Source organism: Scylla paramamosain, chromosome 6, assembly GCF_035594125.1.
Source record: "Scylla paramamosain isolate STU-SP2022 chromosome 6, ASM3559412v1, whole genome shotgun sequence".
Classification (NCBI taxonomy): Eukaryota; Metazoa; Arthropoda; class Malacostraca; order Decapoda; family Portunidae; genus Scylla; species Scylla paramamosain.
The window spans coordinates 3,712,501-3,735,859 of record NC_087156.1 but is presented as its reverse complement, the minus strand read 5'-3'; the positions used below and the strand labels follow the sequence as shown (position 1 = coordinate 3,735,859).

The 23,359-nt window shown below is 38.8% G+C and overlaps 2 protein-coding genes and 1 long non-coding RNA gene across 5 annotated transcripts in view; 2 read left to right on the top strand and 1 right to left on the bottom strand.

Moving 5' to 3' along the window:
* Positions 1–2,752: 2,752 nt before the first annotated feature.
* Positions 2,753–11,945, top strand: LOC135101227 (uncharacterized). Its single transcript, XR_010269164.1, has 2 exons — positions 2,753–3,239; positions 11,464–11,945. It is a non-coding gene; the product is annotated as an uncharacterized LOC135101227 (long non-coding RNA).
* LOC135101226 (rootletin-like) lies at positions 5,673–20,968 on the bottom strand. Of its 3 annotated transcripts, none has more exons than XM_064004859.1 (20): positions 20,504–20,968; positions 19,156–19,261; positions 18,891–19,014; positions 17,935–18,568; positions 16,719–16,820; positions 16,439–16,595; positions 16,097–16,242; positions 15,516–15,680; positions 13,927–14,037; positions 13,574–13,687; positions 13,237–13,357; positions 12,772–12,905; positions 12,445–12,571; positions 12,045–12,191; positions 11,482–11,664; positions 10,958–11,084; positions 10,558–10,754; positions 9,996–10,148; positions 9,768–9,848; positions 5,673–9,646 (listed from the first exon to the last, which is right to left on the bottom strand). In XM_064004859.1, the coding sequence occupies exons 2-20, from the start codon at positions 19,213–19,215 to the stop codon at positions 9,584–9,586; spliced, it is 2,946 nt and encodes a 981-aa protein (XP_063860929.1). In that variant the 5' UTR covers positions 19,216–19,261; positions 20,504–20,968; the 3' UTR covers positions 5,673–9,583. The 3 variants fall into 3 exon arrangements, with proteins under 3 accessions (XP_063860929.1, XP_063860930.1, XP_063860931.1); XM_064004860.1 differs by having other exon boundaries at positions 20,780–20,968; XM_064004861.1 differs by having other exon boundaries at positions 16,719–16,817; positions 20,504–20,967.
* A 1,780-nt stretch (positions 20,969–22,748) lies between these two features.
* Positions 22,749–23,359, top strand: part of LOC135101689 (zinc finger protein 154-like) — a 1,929-nt gene continuing 1,318 nt past the window's right edge. Inside the window, exons 1-2 of the mRNA XM_064006013.1 lie at positions 22,749–23,051; positions 23,257–23,359. The exon at positions 23,257–23,359 is cut by the window's right edge and continues 243 nt beyond it. Of these exons, the coding sequence (XP_063862083.1) occupies positions 22,749–23,051; positions 23,257–23,359 (406 nt within the window). The remainder of the gene's footprint in view (positions 23,052–23,256) is intronic.

The following is a 23,359-nucleotide window of genomic DNA, read 5'->3' as shown; positions in this document are numbered from 1 at the left end:
CTTTTTCAATGCGTTTGGCATCCAAAAAATCAAGTTGGCATCTTGGCACTTTTTTGGCATTTTTCGATAAAAATCATTCACTAGCCATTTTTCTGAAATTTCGAAATGCCTAATGCATTGTTAGCACCATCATTACTGATGGAAGAAATGAAAACATCAACAAACAGCGCAATCTGTATAATGTGCAATCAAGATCAAGAGTCAAGACTAAATCAAAACAAAACACAAGACCAAGACCCAGAACAGACTGCACGGGGGCGCGGGCGCCGGGCACGGGCTGCTCATCCACAAGTTCTCTGTAACCGACCATAACTGTAAGTATGAAGTTCTAGTGTTGAAGTTAAATTGAAAAAATGGTAAAGATTTGGCAGAACACTGGGTGTGTTTTTTTAGTTAAAACACTTACTAATAGAAAGGATATGCTTCATAGAGACATACCTGATGTCTCATTTGTTGCGATTTTGCGTATTTTTATTTTTATGAATTTTTCTAAGTTCCGCACCCCTCATTGCTATTATCTCATTGCTATTATAAGAATAATTAATGCCAAATAGATTTATATGCTTTATTTTGAGTGATATGTGGCAATGTTGGGCTTTAAGGAATTATCTCATTACTATTATAAGAACAGTTAATGCCAAATAGATTTATATTTTGAGTGATGTGTGGCAATGTTGGGTTTTAAGGAATTATCTCATTACTATTATAAGAACAATTAATGCCAAATAGATTTATATTTTGAGTGTTGTGTGGCAATGTTGGGCTTTAAGGAATTATCTCATTACTATTATAAGAACAGTTAATGCCAAATAGATTTGTATGCTCCTAGTCTATGGTATGCTTTATTTTGAGTGTTGTGTGGCAATGTTGGGCTTTAAGGAATTATCTCATTAATATTATAAGAATATATATATATGCTTTATTTTGAGTGTTGTGTGCCAATGTGGGGCTGTAAGGAATGATCTCATTACTATTAAAAGAACAATTAATGCCAAATAATTACATATGCTTTATTTAGAATGTTTTGTGGAAATGTGGAGATATAGGGAATGGTCTTTCATTATAACTTTAAGATCAATAATTAGCCTAATGTGAACGGAGTGCCTAGATTGGTTCATCTTGAAAATGTACATGTACAAGTAAAAATATATATTATCTATCTCTATGAAGATTATTATGGGTAAACATTGTAAATTTATGAATTAACTATTTTTGTAACTTTGCACATAACCATTTGGCTAGTAATAAAGATTTTTTTTAAATATGTTCTTGTTTGGAATGTTACCCTAGTTACCACGATATATTGCAGGTGTTTTCTGGCTGTTTTATAATAGGCAGTTTTGTATATAATTACCTGCAACAGTGTTCAAGTAATTATTCAGTTAACTTTTGTCAGACCATCTGCAATATAGTGTGTGTGTGTGTGTGTGTGTGTGTGTGTTGTGACATGGGAGATGAGCTAAGCTCGTATTGTCCCGTCTCAATCTGTGTGTGTAGTATATATATATATATATATATATATATATATATATATATATATATATATATATATATATATATTATGAGTTATAAAGTTTGGCACTATTTTGTGCTATTTGGCACTTTATTGGAAACACTTTGGCATCTTTTGCTCTGAAAAATCTGGCAACCCTGCTACTGAGTGACTTGGGGCAGTTGCCGTCTAGCTATCACACGTGTAGGGTGTTCTGTTCCTCAATATACTCAATCAAGGACTGCTGGTGTTTCCCTGAACCTCTCACAGGAAGCTGACTACTATTGCTGCTGTTCTTATTGGTGGCCACCATGTTCTTGATCTTGCTGTTGCTGCTAGCATCCTAACCTAACTAAAACCTAACCCAACTAATGTGGTAAATACAAAATAGATCTGCAGCAGCAACAGGCAGCTTCCTATTTATTTTTGGTGGTAAGAGGCTCTACTTCAGCTTTCCCCACCCGAAAATTCCCCTTTCCCACCAGGTTCCCAACATGTAGGGTGTAAGACCTGAAAAAAAGAAAGAGTAAGAAATAGGGCTGCCTGCCTCTTATTAATATTTCCCACTTTTTTTTTTAATCTGCTAACAGTTTTATGATGGAAATCAGCCTCTCTCTCTCTCTCTCTCTCTCTCTCTCTCTCTCTCTCTCTCTCTCTCTCTCTCTCTCTCTCTCTCTCTCTCACTACGAACTGTAGATTTTCAATGAAAAAAACTAATAAACAAACAATCCACCTGTCCCCAGATTTTGAGCAAGAGAAAAATAAATAAAAAAAAATAATAATAAAAAATAAAAATAAATAAATAAATAAATAATAAATATGACATTAAGAGTGCTATATTCCTCCAATGAAGAGAGTGCCGGGGCTGCTGACGACGTGCCGGATGTATATATAGAAGAACAAGACCAGTAATCTCCCACATAGTAAGTAAACAACTTAGCGAAGTGTCCTGTAGTTTTTTTCTCCAATTATTAATGATATGTATTTAGGAAAGTGTTTTGTTTGTTAAGGGCATTGTTTTGTTTTTTTCATTACACACACACACCTCTCTCTCTCTCTCTCTCTCTCTCTCTCTCTCTCTCTCTCTCTCTCTCTCTCTCTCTCTCTCTCTCTCTCTCTCTCTCTCTCTCTCTCTCTCTCTCTCTCTCTCTCTCTCTCTCTCTCTCTATATATATATATATATATATATATATATATATATATATATATATATATATATATATATATATATATACCTAAATTCTGCTGTATTTGGAAAGTGGCAGTTTTGCATGATATTTGGAATAATTACATATGTACGATAATTTTACTAGAAGTACAATTATTTCAACCTGTGTAGTATGATAATATGGCCAAAACAATCTGGCAACGCTGACTGCTGCCTGACGAATTAGTCAGTGTGTCGCGTCTATGAGTGGTGTTAGCACGTCTGTTTCAACTCCCAGCCTGACGGATTTTTTTTTTTTTTTCTTTTTCCTTTTCCTTTTCCTTTTCTTTTTTTTTTGTGTGTATGTGTGTGTGTGTAACCACGCCTACACAGTGGCTGCCAAGGCTTACCCATGAGTTAAACCTTCTTTAGTTGGTAATGAGGAAGGCGTGGGCTCTAGCAGTGGATACTCAAAGGCAGCAGTGGGTGAAAACAAGCAAAATAAAGAAAAGTTTGGCTGTGAAAAGGTGCTAGACAGCCAGCCATAGTGACGAGGAGGCAGGAAGGTAGATCACCACCACCATCACCATCACAGAGAAGGTAAGGTCAGGAAGCGTTAGAATAAATTTAGGTAACTTAACGTAACTTTTTAATAAATAACTGAACAATCCACGGTTTTAACTCATTTTAACGCGTCTCACCTAGCCTCCAGCACAATATATCCCTGTGCCAGCCTCGTCTCGTTGCTGAAAACCGTAAAATTTAACTTAATGAAAATGTAAACAATTTGGATTGTCTATCAGCCATTTATCTATCTTATCTGTGAGTGTTTTAAACCAATACTGTCGCAAAGCGGAGCCACATGACCAAACTTTAATATCCGCTCGTTAGATATACCTGCCATTATTTAGTTTAAGTTTTGCGAGGGTTTAAATGAGTGAGAAGGGTTGGTCGTCCCCTCCACTGGCCCCTCCCGCCGCCATCTTGGATAAACTCCACCTCCCCAGCCCCCTCCGGTTCCAATATTATTTTTTTTTTATTTCTTAAGTATTTTATTTCGGCTTGTAGCTAAGATTTTATGGTTTGTAAAAATATTTCGTTGTTTTTTAAGTTATTTGAGCGCGTGTGTTGCGTGAAAAGTGGTGATTTTGGCGTTTTTGTGTAAATAAGAGGGCCGTTCCCGGCGTATTTTTTTACGGTCCCAAAACTAAATATTGTATTTCAGCCTGTACTAGGTTCTTATTGGTTTTAAAAAATAGTTGGTGTTTTTTTAAGTGTGTTGCTGTCCCGCTCAGTGAAATGCGTGCACCGTACACTTGTTTTTATTCGTGTTCAACTTCCAATAATATTGATTTTTTTTTTCGGTAGATTTTTTATTTGTGCTTGTAGCTTACTTTAAATGGTTTTAGAAAATAGTTCAGATTTTTTAAAGTGTTTTCCGTTATGTTTAAGCCAGAATGGGTGGACATTTGAACGATTTTAAATGTTTCCAGATACTTCTTTTTAAATATCTTTAATACTAATGCGTGTGTGTGTGTGTGTGTGTGTTGCCTTATCTTTCGTTGTACAGATGGTGATGCAGTGTGTGTGTGTGTGTGTGTGTGTGTTGCCTTATCTTTCGTTGTACAGATGGTGATGCAGTGTGTGTGTGTGTGTGTGTGTGTGTGTGTGTTGCCTTGTCTTACGTTGTACAGATGCTTATGCAGTGTGTGTGTGTGTGTGTGTTGCCTTGTCTTTCGTTGTACAGATGCTTATGCAGTGTTTGTGTGTGTGTGTGTGTGTGTGTGTGTGTTGCCTTGTCTTTCGTTGTACATATGCTTATGCAGTGTGTGTGTGTGTGTGTGTGTGTGTGTGTGTGTGTGTGTGTTGCCTTCTCTTTCGTTGTACATATGCTTATGCAGTGTGTGTGTGTGTGTGTTGAAAATGTACGCGCGCGCGCGCATACATTTTCAGTTTGTTAACTGCCTAAATAATAAATCGTTTATTATTATCATTATTATTATTATTATTATTATTATTATTATTATTATTATTATTATTATTATTATTTTATTATTATTATTATTATTATTATTATTATTATTATTACACACACACACACCTGTAGTTCAAGAGATTAGGTTAAGTTTGCTTAAACACACACACACACACACACACACACACACACACACACACACACACACACACACACACACACACACACACACACACACACACACACACACTGCACAAAAGAAATGGGTCCACAATAAATAAAATTAAAGTTATGTATACAAACATAGATGGATTAGTGTCCAGCCTAAGGGAACTAAGAGATTATTTACATGAAAAGAAATCAGAAGTGGCATGCATTACGGAAACAACACTAACAAGGGAGATTAATGTTGAATTTGAAGAAGAAGGATATAACACATGGAGAAGAGACAGAAAGAATAAGGGAGGAGGAGGAGTGATGATTCTAGTAAGAAAAAACATCTTGATAAAAACAGTGGAATATGGTGAAGGGAGGTCAGAAACATTGAGTGTGGAGATCAAGATCCAAGGACAAGAAAGCAGAAAAATTATTGTTGCGTACATGCCTCCAAAGACCAACACATGGGGGACTGATGATTATAAGCACATGCAAAGCGAATTCATAAAAAGTATAGATGACATGCTAAAGATAAGAAACAAGGTGTTACTAGTAGGAGATTTTAATAGCAAGGAGATAAACTGGGGGGAGATGGAGGTGACAGGGATTGCCAGTACATGGAGTGAAGAATTTTTACAGACTATGATGGTAAACACGATGGATCAATGGGTGAAAGAAAATACTAGGTACAGAGGGGAAGATGAACCATCACTACTAGACTTGGTTTTTACAAAAAAGCCAGAAAATGAACCAAGTATAGAATACTTGTGTCCAGTGGGAAAAAGTGATCATGTGAAGATGGAGATAGAGATCAAAGAAGTGCCAAAATTCAATGAGGAATATAAAAATGAGAGAAAAAATTATGCTAAGGCAGATTTTACAGGGTTAAAGAAATTCTACGGAGAGATTGATTGGAGTAATTTATTAAGAGGTATGGAGGTGCAGAAAAAATATGAAGTGTTTTTAAGCAAGTTTAGAGAAGGTGTTGAAAGATATGTGCCAAGATATAAGGTAAAAGAAAATAATAAAGTGTGGTTTAATGCAAAGTGTGCAGAGGCAAAAAAGAAGGAGAGGGCTTGGAAAAAAATGAGGAAACAATGGAATGAGATAAATAGAGAAGAGTACAGGACAGCTAGAAATGATTATGTTAAAATAAGAAGAGAAGAAGAAAGAAATTTTGAAAGAGATGTAGTTGGAAAGTGTAAAGAAGAACCCAAACTTTTCTATAGATATGTAAATGGAAAAATAAAGCATAGAGATACTATTACAAAGCTGAAGAAAAATGGAGAAATTTATGAAACCACACAAGAGATGGCTGAGATACTGAATAAAAGCTTTAAGTCTGTATTTACAAGAGAAACTGTCTTTGCATCACTGGCAGATGAGGAACAACAGAAAGGAATAGAAAACATACAAGTGGAAAGAAAAGAAATTAAAAGACTACTGGAAGAGCTAGATACTAGGAAGGCGATGGGACCAGACAAAGTAAATGGATGGACATTGAAAGAATGTAGAGAGGAATTAGAAGAACCAATATGGGAGATGATTAACAGTTCTTTGAAGGAGGGGAAAAGTACCAAAGGAATGGAAGAGAGCAAATATAGTACCGTTATACAAAGGAGGTAATAAAATGGAACCACTGAATTACAGACCAGTCTCACTCACGAGTATTGTAAGTAAACTCTGTGAAATAGTCATTAAAAACAGATGGGTGCAATATCTTGAACAAGAAAATATAATAACAGAAAAACAATTCGGTTTCAGGAAAGAGAGATCTTGCGTAACAAACTTACTGAGCTTTTATACAAGAGTAATAGATAAACTACAAGAGAGAGATGGTTGGGTTGATGCAGTCTATTTAGATCTGAAAAAAGCTTTTGGTACAGTTCCACATAAAAGTCTCATATGGAAACTGAACATCGAGGAGGGCTAAAAGGAAAAATACTTAAGTGGATGAAGGATTATCTCCAAGGTAGGGAAATGAGTACAGTAATCAGAGATAATAAATCAAGTTGGTGCGAAGTAACAAGCAGAGTACCACAAGGGTCTGTGTTGGCACCTATAATGTTTCAGGTCTATATAAATGATATGACGTTGGGTTTAAATAGCTACATTAACATGTTTGCAGATGATGCAAAATTGATGAAAGTAATAAAGAACCAAGATGATTGTGAGGAACTACAGAGGGATATTGATAGAATTTATGAATGGAGTAAACGATGGAAATTAGAATTCAATATAAAAAAGTGCCATGTAATGGAGATGGGAAGAAGTAAAAGGAGACCTTCATGGGAGTATAAGATGGGAGGAATCACAATACCAAAGAGCAAAGAAGAAAAAGACTTGGGAGTAATAATTCAAGACACACTATCACCAGAAAAACACATCAATGGAATATTTGGCTCTACATATAATTTGCTAGAGAGAGAGAGAGAGAGAGAGAGAGAGAGAGAGAGAGAGAGAGAGAGAGAGAGAGAGAGAGAGAGAGAGAGAGAGAGAGAGACCAAAAACAAGATGATAGTGACAAATAAAATTGGGACCAAGATGACTCAGAGACAGCATATATTATTATCAGAGAGAGAGAGAGAGATACGATGGTGGCAGACAATGGCGGGATCATGATGACTCAGAGAGAGAGAGAGAGAGAGAGAGAGAGAGAGAGAGAGAGAGAGAGAGAGAGAGAGAGAGAGAGAGAGAGAGAGAGAGAGAGAGAGAGAGAGAGAGAGAGAGAGAGAGAGAGAGAGAGAGAGAGAGAGAGACTTTCATGTGCATATAGGTATATCAAGATGTAGGGTTGGCAGGCCTTGCAGCCTAAATTTGGTAATGAGTAGACATTTCATAACATGGTGTTGCAGCACGTGCTACATTAGTGCATCACATGAGGTACAGCACATACACGCAAATAATGACCTGCCAAAAAATACCTGCTTCATCTGAGCTGCATTGTCACCACTTCCTGTGATGCACTGTCCCAGTGGTGAGCATTTTGGTTTCTTAGCTTACAAGCCCAGTTATGATAAATAGCTATGAAAAAAATTTCTACAGCTTAATTTGACTAAAGCATGAAACGCATGCAGAAAATATTATATTGCTACAATATATAACAGCACTCAACATAAAGAAAATAACTTCATTACTGCAATGACAGAATAGTTCAACAGTAAAAGGTGACTAAAGCCACACTTTGGTCTTGGGTAATACCAAAATACTAAAGTATTAGTAAAGTATTAGTAAAGTATAATACTTTAGTATTATGGTAAGACCATAATACTAAAGAAAAAACAATGGTATGAAAATTTGTTATTTATCAAGAACATTGTAATTTTATTTTTACACATAAATGGCATGTATTCTTGATAACTTTGAGTTGCTTAGGTTTTCTGGATATGTGTGTGTGTGTGTGTGTGTGTGTGTGTGTGTGTGTGTGTGTGTGTGTGTGTGTGTGTGTGTGTGTGTGTGTGTGTGTGTGTGTGTGTGTGTGTGTATGCTGACCAAGACTCTAAAGTTCCCCCAAAAATTATCTTGGGTCCTGAATTTAAGGATCTTTAGTTCTTGTCAGGAAATCTGATCCTAACCAAAAGCCTCTCATGAACATTTTATCTCATCTTCAAATAAATTTTTCAGTAAACATCCCCATTAAGTATTACATATATACATCGTGCAGTGATATATGATTATGTCTTTCACAAGAAGCTCAGCCTTAAAGAAAATGGAAGTCTAATTCATCCATGGTATAGGGGAAGCTGAAGCACCAGAAACTGATCTTAACAGTGAAGAAGCAGTGTAATGACTGGAACTACAAAGGTCAACAAAAATTATCTTGGGATCTAAAAATTGTTTTAGTTCCAACATCTAAGGCACTGTCCTGTTCTCTTTGTCAGGTGTTCAATTCTCCAACAACTCACTCATGGGCAATATATCCTGGTTTGAGGTTAGTTTCTTAGCATTTCTATGAAGTGCTCAAAGGGGTGCAGTGTGTGTGTGTGTGTGTGTGTGTGTGTGTGTGTGTGTGTGTGTGTGTGTGTGTGTGTGTGTGTGTGTGTGTGTGTGTGTGTTTAACCAATTAACTCTTGTCTCTCTTGCGTCCCACATTAACAGGACTTCTCCATTTTAGTTTCTCTCATCACTTTGTACATTGTACTCAGGTCTCTTCTCTTACTTCTTTACTCCAATGACTAGAGACTCAATCTTAACCTCCCTTCATATTAGGTTTCTTACACTCAGAACCATCTTTTTTTTTTTTTTCTTGCACTCTGTATCCTAGTTTTCTTGCATCCTTCTTACTTAGCAACCACACAATCACTACATATTCCAATCTTGGGGAAATCATGGTCATAATTAGATTCTTGATCAACTCATCCAGATGTGTGTGTGTGTGTGTGTGTGTGTGTGTGTGTGTGTGTGTGTGTGTGTGTGTGTGTGTGTGTGTCATTCACCTTCAGTCGTCTGCTAGTCACCCAGCCAGCCATCTCCCTACAGAAAGATCTCTGAGCTCATAGTGACTGATCTGTGGGTAGGACTGAGACCACTCACACACCTCACACTGGGACAGCAAGGCCACAATCACTCTGATTACATCCCATACTTACTTGCTACTAGGTGAACAGGGGCTACACATTAAGAGCCTCGCCCATTTTGTGTGTGTGTGTGTGTGTGTGTGTGTGTGTGTGTGTGTGTGTGTGTGTGTGAACAGTATTTCCAAGTACAAAACCTATAGAGTCTCTAAGAGACTTTGTTAATAAGAAGTTACACGGCTCTGATTTGTGGCACTTTTGTGTTGTACTCTAGTCTGTGCAGCACTCTTGGTGTTGTCTTACGTCTGGTACTGGCTGAGGGCAGCAGTGGCACACTCCAACAGGCTGTCAAACTCCTTATGCTGGAAGGGAACACACTGATGAGTAGACTGAATACAACAGGAAAAGCAATATGACAGAATCCACCTGTATTTCACATCTTAAAACACATATGCATATAGTAATGAAAACCAGCATCCTTACCTTAACACCATTCACCACTGCACTTATCTTCCTCTCCTGCCTCTCCTGCTGCAGTGTGTGCTGCATCTGATCCAGCTGTGCCTAAGAGATAGAGGGGGCTTGCTGACTCACTAATTCACACATTAACTAAGAGATGTAAAGACATGCAGCTCAGGAATTATATGTTATAATAATCATATAGTGATCACATGCTTATACAAACAAAAAAATGTGTTGTACTTAAGATACCTGTAATCGGGCACAATCCTCTCGAAGGCGAGCAGAGGCCACCCGTTCCTCCCTGGCTTCCTGTCTTGCTCGTCTCACATTTTCCTGGGCATCCTCAAAAGAATCCTCCACTTTCCTTGCCACCACCAGTTCTTTGTTCAGTGTATGGTTCTCCTGTATGGTAAAAGGGATTTTGTCTAAACTGTTGATGAAATATTTATCTTAAATTTTTGCAGAGCAACTGAAAACATAAAACCATTAATACTTTTGCTCAGTTATGGACAGATTGCAGAAAATAGTAGGCATCCTGTGAAGAGCAGCTGTCATTAATGTCATGGTGCACCTTGCTACACTTTTTGAACTTATAGTCTAAGGAAATGAGTCAGTAAATGAGGCTTACCACAGTAGTAGGTCACTCAGATATAAATTAATTAAACTGACCAAAATTACCCTTTTTTTGCAACTTGAACTGAATGCACTTTGTACTGAACTGAATGCACCTTCTAATGTGGTACACCTCAAATGTAACACACACACACACACACACACACACACACACACACACACACACACACACACACACCATAGCCAAGGAGGACAGTTCTTCCTGCAGCCAGCGTGAGGACTGATGCAACGAGTCAAGGTGTTGTGTACGTTCCTGTAGCAGCAGCCCAACCTCAGTGGTGATGTCTCCAAGGGCTGCACTCGCCTCTAAGCCCTTCACTAGTGTACACAGCTGCTCCTCTAACCCCGTCAACTTATTGGTCAGCAACTCTAGCTCTACAAGGAGAAACCTTTACGTTGGCAACTTGAGAAAGTCCAAAACACACTGCACATGAACACCCCTTTCTATTAATTATGATAGTACTTCAAACTTTTTCCAATGATCACATCATGTACTACAGTCACCTTGAAGTAAATATATCAGACAGTGTGTATAAAGACAATGGATAGCAGTTATGCAAAAGCTAAATTCTGTCTACCTTGATTTTTGTTGCTGATCTGGGCAGAAAGGCTTTGGTGAAGATTTTGTAGCTCTACATCTTTCTCCTGGAGCAGTGACTGAAGCTGCTCCTCCCTGGCCAGACTGCCTTCATCTCCTCTCTCAGCCTGATGTCAGAGGAGCGTAGTAGTTAATGTTGTGATCATATACTCTACTGCAATATACTAGAGCCCATAACTTAGCATAAATGAAGAGGTTAAGTTAAATATGCTTTATCATTTTAAGTAAATACAACAGCATTCTTTTCAAGTGGTGTGCGTATTTCAAGATACGTGAAGTAAGCATGCTTTGGATGTGACATTTCAGCCTCAGATTTAAAACTAGGTTACAAAATGTTCATGTTTTACTTGATCCACCATTTATAGTCTGAGCAGTGAAGTGGTTAGCATTGTTGGGTGCCACTTGTATAGTGGCATAAAAATCCAATGCAAAAATAATTGTCACAATTGTCAAGGACATTCAGTAACAATTTATCAAACATTTCAGGCTGAGTTGCAGCATTACCTTATGGGAGGAGATGGCTGGGATCTCAAAGGAGTGTGTGAGGCTGGTGGAGCTCCCATGTAATGAGCTAACACTCATCCCTAGCTGCTTCTCCTGGTGATGATCTGTGGTGTCAATACTGGTACCACTGCTGTTGCGCCACTTCTTGGCCTGTGTCCAGAGGCGCTCTTGAAGATCCCTGGCCTTGGGATACATTGATAGGATATGGATAGGATATGACTAGAAAGGAAGTTAATATACTGCTGTCATAACATTAGCTAATAATGTATTTATACAGTTCATAACTAAAACATGATGATTAACCAACATATTTATACGAGAAGGATACAAATTAAAAGAATACTTTAATTTCAAACTTGTCCCCAAAAGTCATAATCTGCCATGAAGTTAAATCTGCCATTAGAGATGATGCACAAGGATCAGTTACTCATTACTGTATTCACAATAAAATTCAATTCTAGTAATGTGTACTTTCTGACCATAACTTTTATCTTCCCCATTACCCATTACCAAAAAAAAAAAATGATGCTGCTAGCCCATTCACTGGCACAGCATTCACAAACCTTCTTCCCTTGGGTAGCTGCCTCCTCTGTGAGTGCCCTTGTCTGCACTTTCTCCATCTCCAGCTCAGTGCGCAGCTGCAGGATAGTGAAGTCCTGTGCCCTGACTTTTGCTTCCAGGTCACCCCGTTCAGATGAAAGACGGTCAACCTGGGGGCAGCATGGGGTTCAAGAAACAGCACAAACCCCACGCCTCCAAGTGTAATGATTTTAGGTAAACTTTATTTGGTACTAATCACAGCATGACTTTTAGTGCCTGGTGTTTGTTTTAATGATTTTAGGTAAACTTTATTAAGTAATCACAGCATGACTTTTTAGTGCCTGGTGCTTGTTATACTACAGTGTTTTAAGATCTTGAGGCTCTTCTACTGTATACTTTACCAGATGATCACATTGGACTTACAGTATGCTGCAAGTCTTTCTGAGTTCTTCTTTGCTCCTCCTCCAGATCTAAAACTTTTCTCTTCAGCTGTTCAGACTTTCCTTTTGCCTCCTCCAACTCTTCATCTCTGACTGCTGCCTCCTGCTTCCTAAAATGGAGAAAATGACTATATTGCATGTCAAAACAAAATGGGAGCACACAGACAATTCACACGCATTTCAGTGTACACTGAATTCACTATGGTGAATTACTATTCACATTGTAATTCACCACGTGCACAAAAGGACACAAGGGCATCTTACAGTACAGCACAGTTCTCATAATGTTTGTGCAAGTATACAAACTCACAGCTCATCATGGAGTTTGGACAGATGGCTCTTTTCTGTATTGACTGATTCCAGGCTGTGACGCAGCTGCTCCATCTCTGCCTGCTGCTGCCTTAATGCTGACCTTAGGCTATCAATCAGTTGACTGTTCTCCTCCTGAGCAAGATGCAAAATGAGTTTATACATGTAAATGCACAGAATTTTAAATGACAGGGAAAGGAATGATTTCTTATTGTCTTCATGTTTTGTGCTTTTGTATTTGTTAAAGTATCAACATGTTATCTTCATGCCTTCTTTATCTTTTATCCCTTTACCTTTAGTAAAAGACTTCTTTGTATTACAGCTTCTATTTAACATGCTTTTATTCTCTTTCTCTTGTACAACTTCATTACAGACCCTTGCTACCTTATATTTCTCACTCCTCTCCCTCTTCTGCCTCTGGTCATTCCATTCTTTCAGTCTTCCCTTCCCTCCATCCCAGACTCACCTCCACTAAATGCACCTGCTGTGTCCTCAGGATGAGCTGGTCCTTCAGTTCCCTCACACTGGCTTCTAAATGTTGTTTCTCCTTACTACTGACATGCAACTCTCTCTCCAACTCACTCACCCTAAAGGAAAGTTATACACAGTGGTCAGAGGTGCCCATTTCCCTCACTTGTGTGTACTTTAGAGCCAGCATTATAATTCATAAATATTTATGGCCATATATGAGCTTCATGGATGTAATGCATGACTGATAAAGTAATATTAATGTTCTTAATTGTAGTATGCATTACTGAAAGAATTACTTAAAAATTTGTTTTTAGCAGGAAAAGCTTACTTACCTTGTCTCTGTCATGTGCTGTGTTTCATAGAGTTTCTTCTGGACAGCAGCAAGGGCAGCACTATTTTCACTTGCCTGTTTCTTTACCTCTTCACTTAACCTTGCATTCTCCAGCCTGAAGGGATGTTTAAAAGCCAGATATTTCATTAGATTGACACATAACATGGAAAAATTCTGACTAAATTCTATTACATAAAAAGAGAATGATTTTTGCAAATCTATTTAATTTACTGCATACCAAAAATTTTCTTGATTCTCAAAATGAATATTGCTCTGATATTTACTACAGCAAATTAAAATCTCAGACTCAAGTAAAACATGTACAAGGAAAAAGCCATTTATGGAATAACTTACTGTGATTCTGTGAGAGTGCTTTCTGCCTGGGCTAGACACTGCCTGAGGGAGGTGAGGTCTTCTTGACTCTGTTGCTTTATCTGTCTTGCCTCAGCTTCACTTAGCCTTGTCCTGAGGCCACAAGAGTAAGATCATGTGATAACTTTTACTGATATCATAAGTTATTAAGTAGTATTGAGTCTTAACACAAAAAAAGACGAGACTATACTAAGTGACTCTTTTAAAACTTTCCCTTGATAATTTGACTGAACTACAGTGCTCATCATTGAATTAGTCCACTCTGGACATGGCCAACTAATTCAGAATCAAATTTTGCCTCATTCTTAAGAGAGACCTAAAATTACACCAAAGCATTGTGCTGCCTACACAGAGTGGCACAGTGGTTGGAGCTTCTGACCCCACAATGCAAAGGTCAATCAGCCTTTGTCTTGCTGGTGTTCTGTTCCATGCTCTGTCCCACTTGTGTCCCCACTTGGCTCACACTGTCACCTCTTTTGAGCCCCTCGTGATGTCAATATGGGCCAGAAAAAGGATCTAAGTGCACAGACCACTGGCCAGATTGTTGCCCGAATGGAATCCAATCCAGTCTACAAACAAAGGTAGTCTCCAAATAGATCAGTGCATGTCCAAGGAGTGTCTGGCACTGGATTGCAAAATTTCACCAGGAATGGGACCACACAATCCCTACTCACAAGAAGAGGCCTAGCGAAGCCAAGAAGACAGATATTTGCTCCCACACTACTGTAAAGTGTGGCAACCAACATGTGATATTAAGGAGAGTAAAAGAAAGCAACACATGCACATTTGCATGTGTTTATTAATAGTTCTGTGAGAACTATTAATAGACATATCATGGAGCTGAGGTTCACCAGCCCCATGAAGAAGATCCTTTTGACCCTTAGGTAGGAGATGAGTAGGGTGGTTTTTGGAGAAGAAAAATAAATAGATAAATAAAAAAAAATAAATAAATAATATATATATATATATATATATATATATATATATATATATATATATATATATATATATATATATATATATATATATATATATATATATATATATACACACACACACACACACACACACACACACACACACACACACACACACACACACACACATTGTATATTATAGTGGGTGGAATGCTTACAAGTGGCTAGAGATACTGAGGAATGATGAATCCAATTTTAGCGTCACAGACAAGATAGGTGGAAATGTGTATCATCAGCCTGGCGGCAACCTTCTTGACCCTTCCTTACATCCATGTTGACTGTTAAACACACTGACTGGGCTTTGCTTGACGGGCTCACTAGTTGCTACTATTACATCACTCTGTGTAGGCAGCACAAAACATTGTTGTGATTTTAGGTCCTCTTAAGAGTGATGCAAAATTTTATACTGAATTGGTCGGCCACACTCAGGGCGGACTAATTCAACGTCCAGTACTGTAATAGTCCATGATATTTAAGCATGAGACCCTCATTACCTCAAAAAGAGAGTGAAGGCAGAATGTGAAGCAAATAAATGTTATGAGTACAAGGAAAAAACATGAAAGCATTAATGCCATCATAAGGCTTGTCAGTCACCTTGAGTCCTGCTGTGCTACAACTTCACGCACTCCTTGCAGCTCTCCCCTCAGATGGCTGGCCTCCTCCTCTGCCCTTTTGAGGCGCTGCATCCTCCTGCTTAGCTCACCCATCAGCAGTGCCACTGCTGACCCGACATCTTCTAGAACCCGTGGTGAGCATCGCCTCAACACCACACAATTGTTAGCTTACCACAACCATTTCCCTCACTAAAAAAAAGGCTGTGGTTGAATGTAAACATTCTATGTACAGTGTAGAATTAAAACAATAACAACAGAATATGACTTTTTTATCTATTTCATGTCTTGCAAACATATAAACTCTGGAACTCTGGAATTCCCTGCCTGCTTCTGTATTTCCACCTTCCAATGACTTGAATTCCTAAAACAGGCAGGTTTCAAGACACTTATCCTTCGATTTTTGACTACTGCTTCAAATCCTATACAGGAACCGGCATCTCAGTGAGCTTTTTTTTATTGAATTTTTGTTATACTTAACAGTGTCCCTCCTACATAAAAAAAAATAAATAAATAAAATAAAATAAATTAAAATAAAACAATTATATATAATTGAAAACTCACCTCCTTGGAGAGGTGACAGCCAGCATATGGCTGAGGCCACAGGACTCTAATCCTGCCTCCAGCTGCTCCAGGAGAGCCAAGGCACTGTGGTGGGATGCCTCTGTCTGATGCAGGTGCTCCTGCCACTGACCCTCTAGTCCTCGTACCTGTGGGCAATGATTCAAAGTGCATCCTGTATAATTGCTATGAATTTGATTTGTGACTCCAAATTTGGGTGCTAATAATGCACAAATCAATATTAAGATGTGCCTTTAAAATCTTATTCTAAAAATAATGCAACCATGAATACATATAACCAAATAGACATAGTTTTGTCTATTTAACCCTTACTATCCACCTTACCTGAGCCACAGCAGTCTGAAGTTTGGTAGCAGCAGCAGTAAGTTTAGCCTCCAATCCTTGCTGATGTGCTTCATGCTGCCCCAACTCCTCCAGCACACTCACAGCTAATCTGGGAGTTTCTGGCCCCACCTGCAGTATGCCTACCTGCCGCACTAGCCTGTAACACAAACCAATGCATTAGGCGCATCCTCCTATCCCAAATGACTGATGTATGTGAGTGCTGCTTTGTGTCATAACTGTTCAGATGATTGTTGGCCTTGTGGACTGGCAATAAACCCACCTGGTGAGTCTCTTTAAGCTGCTGGTGGCACTGAGTGCCAGATTCAGGAGACAGCTGCCCTCCTCATGCACCATTACAGATGCTGCCTGTCCACCTTCTCTGCTGGAACCAAAACATTCATAAATATACAGCATATAAGTAGATTTGAAGTATGATAAGCATAACTGTCAGATAAGTTACTTGTACAAGACATTATTATACGCAATTTTCTCTCATTTTGTTACAACACCATTATACATCATTGCATTAGTCAAAGTGCTACATTGTCATAAATACCACATATTTACCCATGGCAAATAAAAAATTAAGCTCATGGAAAACTAAAAATAAATCCTTTCATAATAAACCAGTTTCTGTCATGCATGTAAAGGCTAATGTGCAAAATAGATTGAGAGGTGTATAGCATGAAAACTAAACAGAAAGGATGCAGCTTTCTGTAATGGTTAAAGATAAACATGTTGCAGATCTTTTACATAATACAGCAAATTTCCCTGTGACAAGAGGATGATAGAATAAACATTACAGTATAATTTTTGTTTTGTGAAAGTCTTCTCTAAATTCCACCTCTTCTTTAGTGTCACAGTTGTTTTAGTTTATCCATTCAATTATTCTGTTGACTGATATACATGCCTTGCTTCTTTTCCAAAATGTTGTTTGTAGCATTACTGTATGATGTTATTGGTCTTACAGGATATATAAAAACTATGGTATATCTTACTCAACTTGTTTAAATGAGAATAATAAAAGCTTTAGCATATTAAAAAACACTGATAATTAACAACACTGACTGAACACATGGGCATCATGCAGATATGTGATTTTATACCTGAGACTTCCTGAAAGGCCTGTGAGGAAGAGTGAGGCTGCAGGATGAACAACAACACTACTGCACCCTATACACTATATTCAATAGTCTGGTGTATATACTGGCTACAACTCAATTTATGTGTGCTTCCAAATTATCACATATGTACAAAGCACAATTCATTATCTGCAGAACTAATTTAACTTTTTTAGATATAAACCTTGTGCTCAATACAAAGCTATGTAATGAATTAAAGACTAATTTACAATTTGAAAGTCAACTGCTAATAGCCTGAGGTTAAGAAAATGCTACTGTAAATTACTATATCTGAATGTTAACAGCTGATACTGTAATACTTATACTTCATAAATGAATAAGTTGCACAATGAAAGGTTGTCAGTAGCTACTTACCCTGCTTGATGTGGTCCTGGAGAATGGCTCCTCCCTGAGTCTTTAGTATGATGTTCCTTCTGAGCTTCCCTACCACCCCCAGATGACCCTCGGATGCTAGAGTTGCAGGCTTCCTTCTCCACCTTGTTGAAGGGAACTCTCTCCTCAGGCACCCCTGCTCTGGTGAGCTCCAAGGACAGTCTGGGAATGTTGGTCTGGTTCTCTGCTGGCATGCTGTTTTCAGGCACCAGGTGATCACAGACTTTGAGAGAGGAGTCAGACACTTTGGAGAGAATCATTGAATCACAGGGAGTGCTGGACAAAGTTTCCCTTGATTGAACAGAATGGTGATCTTTTTCACCACAGATGTCCATGTTCATCAACCTTTCCCCTGAGAGTGTTGAGGATGTGTGTAATGCATAGCTACCATTCTCTGTGTCAGTGAAATATCCTGAATTTGCTGCACCACATTTATTGCCTGCAAATGCCTCTGTGTGGTGTACCAAGATTGTGTTGGAGGCAGCTTCAGCCCCACCAGCTGCAGGACTGCACCTGAGGGCTGTGGATGAGGAAGGACTGGATATCTTGAGCCTAGCTCGCTCCACCACCAACGCTTCAGCAGCCAAGATAAGTCTCTGGATTTCATCATCATCTTCTGTGGATTATGTCAGCAAGAATGTTTACAAGAATCACTGATAATTAAAAGTTAAAATAACATCCAAGAAAATATGTTGACACTATATAATTTTAGCATAATATGATATGCACCAGTATGAAGGCACAACCCTGATTATGGCACTGATGTTTTTAAAACTTCCTTTCAACTATTGAGAAAGTTACAGGAAAAATCACATCAGCTGAAAATATTCAGCAAATAAAGAATTGTTAGAACACAAAGAGAAGTAATCAGGCTTGGGAAACAGATAATAAGGATTGGATAGCAGACCATACAATTTACTTCTGTTCAATGTGCGTACCTTTACTGGCACGCACTGTAGGCAAATCACGCAGGGCTGAGTCTAGGGAAGAGTTATCAGTGCCGGCCTCACTGGCGCCCACTGAAGTAGTGCTCCACATGCTGTCCCCATCTGGTTCTGTCTCCTGTCACACCATCTCACTGTCACTTCATACTCATCACTTGCATGACACAAATATCACTAATAAATTCTGGCAAATAATCAATTCATATTCTATACATTTAGTCTGTCAGCTCACATTCACTTAGATTTATGGATCACTTACATCACATTCAGAACTGCCATGATCAGAGACTTCCTTCCTTTGTTTGAGGATTTTGTCCATAGCTGCAGCAAGCCACACCTCACACTCCTGCCACTGTAGTGGACACCTGTAAAGGAGACTTTTGGCTATCCCTGCAAAAGTGTGTAGTGTGGAACTGTCCCATCACAGTCTTATACACATACAGTCACATGAGAAATGTCAAACTTTAAGGCTATGAATAATGCTCATACATTTTTTTTCACTAATCCTTTGCTTTTCCATCTACTAATAATGCTGTACAAGTGTTTAAGTTCTTAAGTGCTGCTAATGACAAAAATCAAGTACTCTTTCACAAGTCTCTCTATTGCAGATAAAATTAGTTTTCTCTGGTAGTTTTTGGCCTGTTTTGAATTAATCTGTTTGTTGTTTTACCTGCAAATCATTAGTTTTTATTTTTACCCCCTGACTCCAATCCCCTTAGAAATTAATAATTAATTTGCAATAAAAATGCATTATTTTATTTTATTTATTTATTTATTTTTTATAACAAGTCCGTGTCCTGTACAACAATGAAATTTACAGATTATGTAGGACACACTGTAAACTTGCTGTAAATGTAAATATCTTTTAAGGGAAGAGTCTGGTGTGGCTGTAATAGCTCCAAGAACGTGCTGCATCTTGGATTTTTCCAAGTCCAGCGAGCTCTGCACCTCTCTTTCAACTCTGTGCTGGTTCAGTCAGAAATGTATGTTATTATGTTGGTTTCCAGTATGGAATGGTGCATGCTCACTTGTATTTCTTTCGTTCAGCCAATGAGAGCTGTCTTTTTTAATGACATACTAGAACATCATTGGACTTCATTTACTTCCTGCCAATATGTCAATTATTTTTGGCCAATCACCATGCATATACGCAGTGCTGTGGCTGTACAGGCCAAAATCTACCAGAAAAAGAAGTTTCATCCTACAAATAAGTAACCCAGCAGTAACATTGACTCAGTGTTCCCGTTGAAAGGACTGGCTGCCGCTCACCCTCACCTGTGGCTATCAACTGCCTGTCACACACCACCACCTAACCTAATCAAACTAACTTAACCAAACTAACACAACTTTGGTGTGGGCATGTCGCGTCTGAGCATTGTGACGGGTGAGAGCGAGCTTTCTTCACCCAAAAAAAAACAGATAAATATTTAAGGACCGCTGTTAGCATTATGAATAATTTGTGGTGGGTATATATAAGGTTCACATTACACAAAATGAGACGCTCTATCTGATGGAAAAGGTAAGAAAAGCCATGTTAAGACTGGTGAATGACTGAAATAATAATGAAATAATACCAAGATTCTCACTTCGCACATCTTTCATCTCACCTGATCAGCAACCAGCCAACGACTTCATGGCGGGAAATCCTGAGTACATGTATGCATATATATTCGTAACGTTGGGCTCTTCTTAGAACCTGCTGTGTTTTGAATTGCTTCTTATTTCACTCTGTCTTCCTTTAGGTCCTTTAATGTCTGTTTATTTTCCAGCACTTGATACTGTCATTGTCTTTTGTCTAGTGTCTATCGTTTGTCTTAGGATGGTTTTAAATGTTCTGTCTTCTCCCTCCTTCCGTATCTCTTATATCTCTCTCCAACTCGTACCTTTGTGTTGTGACAGTCGGCGTCCCCGTGACTCACTCACGCACACCTGCCTGCCACTCAATTAAGCCAGGCTCCAGGTATCCAAAGAACAAAAAAATTAAATAAACGGATCGGAGACAAAAGCATACACAAGTAGAATTTGACTATTGAAATCTGAGAATATTGCTTAAGCTGAGTGAAAGTCATGATAATAATGGTAATACCTTAATTCATTGCTAAAGTCAAGTTAATAATTCAAGAGCGACATCTGGCAGTTGTTAATGTTTACATCGCTTGGCTCCCTTTGTAGTATTGCCATGGAAATGTTAATAGTGTGCTTTTTATTTTATTTTATTTATAGTTTTATTAATCTATATTTTTTTTTTACTTTCTGTGGTCACTGCAAAATCTTATTTGTTTTTACTTTCCTATGGGCTTCTGGAGCTGTCTTTGGGACGGTATAAACTCTGATTAATAAGAAAATAGTTCTGACATACCCTCTAAATTATTTGATATATATATATATATATATATATATATATATATATATATATATATATATATATATATATATATATATATATATATATATATATATATATATTGTAACGCCCGGGTATTATTGTTGTTTAGTCTAAGTTGCCTTTATTTCTTTCTGTGGGATTGAGTGTGTGACGTGCGTGTGTGTGTGTCAGCTGTGCCTGGTGTCTGGCAGTGGTGCATGGATGGCGGGAGAGAAGTCGCGTGACTGCAGTGACTGGGCAGTGTGTTGTTGGCCCCGCTCTGGATAACTTGTCTTTGCGTGTCCTCCGTGCCGAGTGCCTGTTGCGTGAGCCTGAAGAGTTTGACTGTCACTGCCTGTGTCTGTAACTGCCTGTAACTAACGGAACTAGTAAAGGAAGAGAGTGTTGCCCACTGTTTGTCTACCCGCTCTGTCTGGCTGTGCGTGAATCACGTGGGACGTGGTACCCTTAGCATCTCTTGTCTAGCCTGCTGGTGTTCCCGAGTGCTGTCCTGACTGTCGGGGAATTGTGGGCGTCTACGGGAGTGCTGAGGTTTGTGCTTTCGTAACAATATATATATATATATATATATATATATATATATATATATATATATATATATATATATATATATATATATATATATATATATATATATGTGTGTGTGTGTGTGTGTGTGTGTGTAGTACGTGGGAGGACACACGCACACGACACGGAATTAGCAGGTGTAGAGTATTAGGACAAATAGAAGTTACGAGTCACATCTGTCACCTCGATCAATTTTTCGCTTTCTCTTCAACCTTTGCGTGGGTCGTGCATGTGTGTGGTCAGCGGTGGACTTATTCTTTCACTCTTGCACCAGTCACATGGCTTTTCTTACCCTTCTCATTACATAGAGCTTCTCATTCTGAGTAATTTGAATTCTATATATAACCATCGTCAATAATTTATAATGTTGACGAAAATTTTTATAGATTTATCTTTTTGGAGAAGGAAGCTCGCTCGCTCCATTTACGACGCTCAGAAGTGACACCCCCATGCATGTGATGGATAGGAGGGCACCATGGTGGTATAATGAAGGGAGATACCTACAATTTCTATAATCTTTCCATACACTGCCTGACCTACTACAACCCCTCTATAACCTCTATAACCTTTCCAAACACTGCTTAACTTACTGCAACATCCCTACAACCTCCTTACAACCTCTGTAACCTTTCCAAACACTGCCTAACTTACTACAACCCCTCTACAACCTTCCTATATCTCAATAACCTTTCCAAACACTGCCTAACCTACTACAACCGCCCTACAACCTCTATAACCTTGCCAAACACTGCCCAACCTACTACAACCAGAGTCCAGGCCGCCGCCGTGCTTGGCACCGACCACTCCGGCCGGCTTCTCCGAGGGTCCTTGCAGATCGGGCCGTGGCGTGTGCTGCCAGGAGCAGTGTTGCGGTGGAGGCTGTGAGGCCAGGCAGCAACATGAGTGGCCAGCAGCAGCAGCAGTCTGCCTCAGGTGCGGGGAAGCACAGGTGTGAAGGCAGGAATCAACAGGAGGCGGGCAGCTCCAGCCACAGAGAAGCCAAGTTTGAGTGTCATCAGCTGTGCGACAAAACTTTTAAACATAAAAGTAGGCTGAGGTACCACACCCTGGCACACAGCAGTGTCACGGATTATGAGTGGGAAGAGTGTGGGAAAAAAAAATTACCACAATCTGACCTCAAGAAACATACCCTAAGGCCTAAGACACAGTACGTGGTGTTGGAAATTATGGGTGTGAAGAGTGTGGGAAGCAATTTACCCCGAATAATTCCCTCTCCAGACACACCCTGGCACATAGTGGTGTAAGAAATTATGAGTGTGAAGAGTGTGGAAAGTAATTTACCAAGAACTGTTCCCTCACCAAACACATCCTGACACACAGTGGTATTAGGAATTATGAGTGTGAAGAGTGTGGAGAGAACACATCCTGACACACACATTTGTCAAGAATTATGAGTGTGAAGAGTGTGGGAAGAAATTTGCCCTGAAGAGTAACCTCACCAGACAAACACAGATACACAGTGGCATCAGGAATTATGAGTGTGAAGAGT

What these genes read in the sequence shown, in the direction of transcription:
- LOC135101226 (XM_064004859.1), bottom strand. Translation starts at nt 19,215, where the DNA reads ATGGACAAAATCCTCAAACAAAGGAAGGAAGTCTCTGATCATGGCAGT. An exon ending in CCAGGACCACATCAAGCAGG is followed by an intron (nt 16,821 to 17,934) that starts GTAAGTAGCTAC and finishes TTTTGGTTCCAG; the next exon opens with CAGAGAAGGTGGACAGGCAG. An exon ending in AGGATTGTGCCCGATTACAG is followed by an intron (nt 9,849 to 9,995) that starts GTATCTTAAGTA and finishes TCTATCTCTTAG; the next exon opens with GCACAGCTGGATCAGATGCA.